At 34.5% G+C, this 9,479-nt stretch overlaps 1 protein-coding gene across 13 annotated transcripts in view; it reads right to left on the reverse strand.

Moving 5' to 3' along the window:
* Window positions 1-7,277, reverse strand: part of LOC127844790 (FH1/FH2 domain-containing protein 3-like) — a 108,578-nt gene extending 101,301 nt beyond the window's left edge. For 12 of the 13 annotated variants that reach the window (XM_052375253.1, XM_052375262.1, XM_052375259.1 and 9 more), the window contains exon 1: window positions 76-212. In XM_052375253.1, the coding sequence (XP_052231213.1) occupies window positions 76-81 (6 nt within the window). In that variant the 5' untranslated portion in view covers window positions 82-212. Of the gene's footprint in view, window positions 1-75; window positions 213-7,199 lie in introns of those variants that run through there. The other variant, XM_052375252.1, reaches the window with a different exon arrangement.
* Between the last annotated feature and the right edge of the window lie 2,202 nt (window positions 7,278-9,479).

A 9,479-nucleotide genomic window follows, 5' to 3' on the forward strand; every position in this document is an offset into this window, starting at 1 on the left:
ATATATAATTGGTATCGGATTTTTACAGAATAAATACCAAATACGTATCCTAATTATTATCATGAAGAGAATTACCTTCATTTTGATTTTATTCCGAAATTCGAAACACTTCCCATTTAATAAATTTCCGAAAATTTAGCGCACAAACATCCTTGATATAATCATGCTTCTTTCTGAATGAAAACAGAGTCTGTAGCGTTTCCGTGATTAAGGTGTGCAGATTACATGAATTATCAGCCCCATCAGTTGTCGGGTTGCTGATCACATGGAATCGAAAAGCCATTACATACTGATTTCTGGTAATAAGGAAACTCGTCTGCGGGCCAATGCAGATAAGACGCCATTACGCAAAACATGCTGAGTCATTCTTGCGATATGTTTTGGAGAGATTTTTTATTATATCTCTCTATCATCCATCAACCTTACCTAGAACTCAAGGAAAAGATAAAACTAGATGTATGCGTGTTTTTTTTCTTTTTGTATTGAAGGGCATTTAACTATTTTTGAAAAGTTATCATCATCCAAAGATAGTTTCAAGTGCCTACTGGTAGTCGAAAACCAAGACAGCAGACGTTTATACGGATAGGCCAAATGTTACTAATTACAAGCGCATTTAAGTGAAAAATACAAATTAAGCTTTCTATAATAAATACTCAGGTGTATGTACTTCGTTTCCATGCCAACGGATTTATCCCTGAGTGTTTGTTTGTTTACACCTTTCAATCAGCTGTTAGGTTCTTCGTTCAGACACAGGGCAGACAGAAACTTGCTTTTTTTCTACGATAGGATTTCCAGACTAGTTTACATGTATAGGCTTCCGAAACACGCAATCCGTGATATGCTCTTTAAAGAGTGCTGGTGTCTGTATTGAATACATATTCAAGAAATAATGTGTCTTCTAAACCGTCCGTTATATAAACGAAATGTCTTCTTTTTAAAGATAAACGGCGCTGTTGATAAATGTATTTTTTGTTGTTGAAAACAATCGTTCACATCAAAGAGGTACGACTTATGTCGTTGATGATTTTTAACTATTAGAGGCATGAAGTCTTCATATGTTAAGATGAGCACGACCTAGTTTACAATCTTATCAGAGATCATTTTCCGAGAATGTTAACGCCCAATGAAGACCCGCATTTGTGAAATCAGGCTTGGAGATCATTTAAAAAAAGTTGTGTGTCACTCTGTTAATCACTCAAGAGATATTTATTAAAAATTGTTTCAGAGGCTCGACAAGTATTTATGTATAACAGTGTTGGGCGATCAACACAATTTATCGGTATCGGGTCTTTATGTGGCATGCTCCCTTGTTATAGATCTGCAGTTTCATATACAAATGACTATGTACATTTAATGCATTTTTCAGAAGACCTTGATACATTTGTTTGCGAACGGTCAGTAAAACAAAATACGGCTTCAATGTTGGCATTTCGACAATATTACCGTAAGTTATGCTCAGAACAAAGCCGATATCGACACTTGTATTATAAGTTGTAGAACCAAAAATGTGTCTATTTGTCGTATGAACAAATATGCATCATTAGTCGCGATTTCCCCACTACATTGTTTCTCTCTGCTGGACTACACAAAATAGAGTTCCAACCATTGGTTTAGATGATAATTTAACACTTTTTTAAGAAGAGACAGAAAGTTGGTTTTGTATTTTGCTTAGTTTAGGTATTTGTAACAAATGCAGAAATCCCAGTCATTCATTCGGGTGTACTGGCATTTTTTTCAAGCATTAAATTGGCTCGCAGCAAATGTTAAGTAAGATGAAAACCAAGTTTTGACTGTTCCTGACCTTAATCAACAGACACTGTTGGAGAAAAGTACCACCAGAATACCTGAATAAACACAAATACACAACTTCATTGGACAAAGGAAAATGATGAAGATCCAGCATTGCGTTTTTCTACGATGCTAGTTGCGCGTGAAACTTTCATATCTCACATATATAAATATTGATCGGCTACAACAGTTTGACAACCGACTCGACAACGCAGTAGCATGTGTACATGTCCCTTCTTAAGTGCAAGAGCGTGCAAACGAAGTGGCCGTGTTCTTTCATTAAATAATTCTCTGCATATTGCATTTTGCCTATCAATAGGTTTACTATCTTTATTGATATTCCCTTTTTGTTCACTACCCTGGTATACTTTCGAAATTTCATGTTTTATAGTTTTATAATGACATAACGAATGTTATAATCATTTTCAATTATTGGATTATGAATAAACCATAGTTCCAACACGGAATGCCAATTTCAGAACGCGGTCAGTCTGAATTCGATAAGGTTACGATTTAAAACTGGTCGCAAAATATCTGAAGCTGCACTTAAATATGAAGTCCCGCTAAAGTTCACTAAAGCTGTTGTCATATGCAACGAGTGCTCTTCACCTTTGTTGGCATATAAGACGATCTGTTTGCCATATGTTTGACCGCTTTCCCACCGACGGAAAAATCAAGAAAGACTTGTTCACTTAAATTTACTACGCGAGCTTTAATTGGATACATAAACCCGGTGGTCCTGCACGTCCCCGATTGTGTACAATATAGGAGCTTTAATTGGATACATAAACCCGGTGGTCCTGCACGTCCCCGATTGTGTACAATATAGGAGCTTTAATTGGATACATAAACCCGGTGGTCCTGCACGTCCCCGATTGTGTACAATATAGGAGCTTTAATTGGATACATAAACCCGGTGGTCCTGCACGTCCCCGATTGTGTACAATATAGGAGCTTTAATTGGATACATAAACCCGGTGGTCCTGCACGTCCCCGATTGTGTACAATATACCGGTGGTCCTGCACGTCCCCGATTGTGTACAATATACCGGTGGTCCTGCACGTCCCCGATTGTGTACAATATACCACATCTTAAGTACAATACTATTTCTTTCTGAAGCTTTTATCAGTTTTATGAATATTTTGTTGATAACTGCGATTGATTTAAGAATAAAATGATTAATGTACAATTGCTGTGACTCTGCCATAAAGATTCAATGAAAGCGTGTGTTTACGATTTCCATGTTTTTTGTTTGTTTTTTTTTCCATATGAAACGTCCGAACTTTACTGGCCCATTATGATACAATGACAGCTCTTTTCTTGCCTAAATTCTGTAATGTTGGGTATCTTTAATACTATTTCATTTTGTATAATACCAAATCATATAGTTCTCATCGACTGTAGCGTCATATTAAGAATAAATACAAACGAATAAATGAGTGGTTGCACGGATATTATTAGCAAAGCAATTTATGCTCATACTGCTACAGATACGATCATCTATATCTAAACGCTTAGTGGGATTTAATGATACCAGTAGTTCAGCGATTATTAATTATGATATTTGGTATGGTAGGAGGATTTTCAACAGTGTTCTTTAGTTACAACCTGCTTACACCCGTCTTCAGACTTTTATATCTTAGTATAATCACAAGGTGGCCTTTATCTTGTCTGAGATAATCACAGGCATTTAATGGCAGCAAACCGTCCATTAACACGAACCTATCAGTAACGAGCCCTTGACTTATTATTGATATGGACACGCAGCGTGTTTCTCGTGCATTTTATCGGAATGATAACAGGTTGCCGACTCCTGCTAAGGCACGTTAGAAGCGTATGAAAGGGTGCGTTCAAACGTTCACCCTTGTCCTCACCTTAGACGTGTGTAAATGTGTCATGTCTTTCATCACACGGGAATATACACTTGCATGTGATCAAAGGACGTGTTCACTGACTTTTTATTATCGAACGATATCATACAATTAAATTACTCATACCACTGTGTGTTTTTTTTTTGTATAGTTAAAAATAATCATAATAACAAGGTAAAAGATACAATCATGCATGCTCTTGGGGTTTGAACCCAGTACCTCTACGTGCAAAATTCCCACCATACGCAATACGGGCTTTCAAAATAAGATTGTAGTTTAAACACATTGTCCGCTATGTACTTAATATTCTGATAATAGAATGCTTGGTCAGGAAGGCGTACGTTAAAGGTATTTTCGTGTTTGTTAGAAGCAGAAATGCTTAATACGAATATCTATTTATGCCCAACTTTTAATAGTTTTATAAGAATTCAAATTTCTTTTCCACTTGCCATTTTGTTTAGTAACATATGGAGATGTTAATGATTTAATCCTCTACTGATTTTAAATGCGATGACCAGTCGTAACATAATCTTATCACAGGGTCTTTCATCAATCATCGTTTCTGAATTTTGACCACGTTTAAAAAATCCTTTGACGTGTACCAAATTAATTAAAACGTATTTGTTGTTGTGCCTTCCATAATGAGCGAGGTCATATAATTTCACCATTTTCTAACTGCTGTCGTTGTTGTTGAACATGAACTTAATTGTTGATGCTCAAAATGTTACAGACCTTTCTCATAATATAAATTTGATGTAACCGTAATTGTTAAGACATGTTTGAATGGAAATTTAATTCGTGTGACCTATCCGTTGTCTAACATTTATTTGTTAAATCATTTTCTATAAATGCAACGGCTTATAATATGTTCTAATCTTTTATAAAATATAGCACGTAGTTTTAGATTGATTGGTGTCAACCTAAACATCACCCCGAACAATCTGCTTCTTCGCTTACAAAATAATTTAAAACAGTACCGGAAAATACAATTCTGAATGACTGATGCCATAAAAACAATTAAAAGACTTATTCATTACCTCCATTTTCCAATATAATATTATGTAGCACAATTATATCCGTTCTGTTCACGCAATGGTAAGCTGGTAAAGCAAGTTGTTTATGTTCTGTGTTACACTGAATCATGTTTTCCACTTCTTTGCTCAAAATTTAAACTGTACGTGAGAAACCTAGATAAGACATGACTGTACATGAAAGTACGGCCAGGTAGATTTCCAAGAGAAAGTTATTTTTCTTGTGTTTATTTTTTTAGCTTCGGCTAATGGGGTGTACATTGTGATTCGAGGGCTTTAGGCAAAAAACCATTCCCTTTACTGCCTAACTGTAATGAAAGGTGTTTTTCTACATGTAATTATCAGAAGGTTAAACGATGGAACAGATGTGTAATTATCAGTGTTTGTTTGATATTCTTTTGTCATTTATTTTTTTTAATTATCATCATAGTAACAGAAAATCATTGTATCGAGACACACAGACCAGAGTTACGGAACTATTTTTTGTTTGGTTTTGTTCATGCACAGACGCGTAATGATAATTACCCGAACCTGGATAAACTGTTGCAGAATGTTCAATGCATAAAATCTTTGAGTTAAAAACATTCAAAGTTCAATCCCATTTAAAACCGAATGGTTGATTATATTTCCTGGAGTTTAACATCATTCACGTTGGAAATTCTGTCTGTGGAAGTTTGACGATCGTTTTTTCTGATATAAATTCTGGAGGTGAGCCAGCAATGGTAACCATTAGCAAGGGTGATGACAAGATGCATAACACGCTGTGATCTAGAAACAAGGAATACCACGCGCGGTACATGATTGGGGGTAGCCGTTGAGACGGCAAGATTCTTTGTTCGTATCCATAGGTGTGTATATATAGTATTTGTGGAAAGTTGTGAAAACGTACGATGAAGACTCGATCTTTAAATCCACATTAAACATTACATTTATATTGTTGTGCGCTTTGTTATAACTAGTTTTTCTTTCAGTTCATTGCACCTATCTTACCAGTTTTGCGGTATTTTCGCTGTAACCAACAACAGTTTGTTGCCATTCAACACAAACACATTTTACTCTTCTATATTTTCGCAATACTGTATTGCTAACATTGTTTAATCGAATAACTAATTTGGATTTTACAAGACCAATTTTGGAGGTAAACTGCTGTTTATACGGACTTAGTCCACATCTGTCCGCCTATATGAAGAGATGTTCATTCTAGAAATTCGCTAACCAGACACTGCGCATATAGGAGGTGTTCTATGTGCATTTTGTAATTTTATAATGAAGTATTGCTTTTGTGTGAGCTATTATCACCATAATCATAACACGTAAGCCGAATTTTAGCGAAATAAATCACGTTCAGTTTACTGGTTGATATGTAAACAGTAATGAAAGGCGCTTCATTTACGAGTATGTAGAACCCCTTCATTATATTTACCACATTTTACTATCAGAATTCATATCGGCAGGTCACATATCGTGTATATTTGGTTTAAACAGTATTTTATCATTATTATACTTTGAACGTGACATGTGAATTAAATGTATACAATAATGGATAAGAACACAAGTTACTAAAACTTATATGAATCCTTCTCCATGGTGTAAAATTAATTGTTTGAATTTCAAACATGAAAGCATGATCTAATGTAAAATTTGTGTACCTATTGATGAATAATTGCTGGATAGGATTGTTAATAAAAACAATTGATATATGACTTTGTAAATGAAATGTAATTCAGTTGTGATCTTTGTTGTAATTAGCTGAAAGTTATACTTTGTGTTTCATAATGTATTGTTAATTAAAAGAAGTACAGTATAGTATAGTATATTTACAGTAAAACAGTTGACATTCTATAAATGGGAGTAACCACAATACATATATTAGTTCAATGGTAATAAAAATTATTTTACAAAGCCAATCTCATACAACAAATGTGATCATGTATAACCTACTTGTGTCATGCTTATTTTTTTCCCTACAGAACGTCACCATAATGTTCGTTATAGCGAGTTAATAATACATCGGTATTGTTAAACAGAATCATATTTGTAACATTTTTTAAACCTAAACAACACTCGAGAAGGTGTTTTAGCTTTTGGTCCTAAATTGATGCAGATCCACACGGTCTTATAAGCAGGGTATCAAAATGAGAGGCCTTTAATCGAACGATTGGTTGACCCATAAAGGGGATGGCATAGTACGATGTTGGCCTGGAATAATATATTAGTCCATGTGCGTATAGCGATATACTTTGATTTGAACACATTTTGTGGGCCGAACGGTTAATAACCGAAAAATTATTGAAAACTTCCAAAGAAATATATCATGTTAAAAGCACTACATTTGTTTTAAACGTCTCCTTCATTTTGAGAGATATTGTCCAGGTAAGCTTTTCACACATTAAACATGTTTTTGCCAAGATAAAACAATAGTCTTTCAATTTGAAATTGTTTGCAATAAAGTATTTACATGAATTTATTACAGGCATACATTTGATTTGAAAGCACAAAGCTACTTACGGAGCCATATCGTCTGTTTGGTGACAACGAACTGCTTCCGGTTGCGCCAATACCGTAGTCCCTCGAGTACGCTCCTGACGGCTGCAAGCAAGAGTGCGCGTTTAAATAATTGGTAATACACAGACGAAATACATTCAAATACAGATTAGAAACTAATTGTCTCAACACGAATAATAATGTATAGCACTGACAGATGGTATTATATAGAAATCTTATATTGTTTTATGATAACCGTTTTTTTGCGGTCAATAGTTGTGAAACTGAACCAAGTTTAGTTCTTCAAAATATTGTTTTAAGTAAAAAAAAGTACAAATTCTACTGAATATTAGATAGATAGCACAGAATTTATGCGCTATCCATGTTAACGATTTGATTTTTTTTATTTCATGGCTACATATATTTGCAAAACTGTCTTCACCCAAAACTACAGACTGTGCAAATGTACATTGAGTAATTCGTGGAAAAAAATAGTTTCGCACCTCTGGTTTACAAACATAATTATAATATACTTACTTTAGTGTCCAGCGTCACAATAATTATAATTCCAACTTAAATCAAAACAACACAATCTGAATATCTTATTTTTGTTACGAAACGAAAAATTGCTTGGTACAGACTTCAGCAACAGTTAATAAACACTGATAACAGAAACGTTCTCATCAACTTATAACAATTGTTCCTGTATGTTCTTTATTCGCCGGCTTATTCCTTGTCACTATCAAAAACTACAACATAAAAACTTGACGACCGGAGTCGACGGATACTCACGAAACGTCAACAAGCACTTCTTACTACAGAAGCAGATTTCTCAGACTGCATAATGCCAAACGCAACATGCACTTACATTCCAACGACATTTACGTTAGTTATTACAGTAAATCAACAAGATGGTAAAATAATTCTCTTGACAAAGCACGAACATAAACAATAACAATTTGTTTCCAAGTGTGACAATAACGCCCAATCGTGCCTAAAATAAGTTTACCTTTGTTAAGGTTAGTCCAATAAATAAGTATTACTAATGCCCTCTTGTGTAATGCCTTTCTCAAATTATGAACTTAATCTTCACACATACAAACACAAGTTTGTATGTTAACTGTTCTTATGTATTGACTCACAGACAATATGTTACTTGCATGATTATCTATCATATTGTTATGCTACCTGTTTATCGTAATTCTTGATTCTCACTCAATATCCCAAGTATATCTATTTACAAACTGGAAAAAGCTTTCCTTAGCAATAGCACGGTTTGACCGTTATACTGATATAGATTTACACTATATATCATATTAGCTAAAAAGTTCAGTTGCAATAACCGTGAAATGAAAAGCGCAAAAGAAAACAACGTCACTTTAGTAAGAAGATTTAAAATTAATAATTGTTACTCATATCCTCATGTATTGCTACCGAAAAAAAGCTGCTAATGTCTACGCATTCCTGGCTCGGTACGTAAGCAACTGAACACAACTGAACAGACAACTAGCTATGTCAACTGATAGGAATCGCTGAATAGAGGAATCAACGTATCCTCATTATATTGCATGTGACGAAATCTTGTACTGCCCATCTCAGCCTTGCCAAGTCTGATAGTATTGCATAAACATTTAACAGGAGAGTACAATCATATCCAGGGCGTATAATATAATTAATAAACTTTACATAATTAATTAAGACAAGTCTCACCGAACCAGTATCTGTTCAATCAATGCAAAGATGCTATTGATGACTAAAACGTAACTATTTTAGCACGTATTCGAAGCAAATGATGCATCCCATCTGAAATTTAGTTTATCGCTTTGATTATGTGCATTAAATGTTTACATTTTGAAAAATAATTATTCGAAGCAAATGTGCATAAATATGATACTATCGGACCATTATTAAAACGTGTTTAGTATGTTAAAACGTAATGTCCAAAAAATTGACATGTTATTAGTAAACCATAGCACATGTTTTAAAGGGGCCTTTTCACAGATTTTGGCATTTTTTAACTTATTCATTAAATGCTTTACATTGATAAATGTAAACATTGGATCGTAAAAGCTCCAGTAAAAATCAAGAATAAAATTAAAAAAAGGGAAAGAACATTGCCCGGAGCAGGTTTCGAACCAGTGACCCCTGGAGTCCTGCCAGAGTCCTGAAGTAAAAACGCTTTAGCCTACTGAGCTATTCCGCCGAGTACACATACTGGACGTATTTTATACCTTATATAAGCAATCTTCGTAGTTTCACAAAATTTAACGACAAAAACAGAACTCTCCAAATTATTCAATCGTT

Source organism: Dreissena polymorpha, chromosome 9, assembly GCF_020536995.1.
Source record: "Dreissena polymorpha isolate Duluth1 chromosome 9, UMN_Dpol_1.0, whole genome shotgun sequence".
In the NCBI taxonomy this organism is placed as follows: Eukaryota; Metazoa; Mollusca; class Bivalvia; order Myida; family Dreissenidae; genus Dreissena; species Dreissena polymorpha.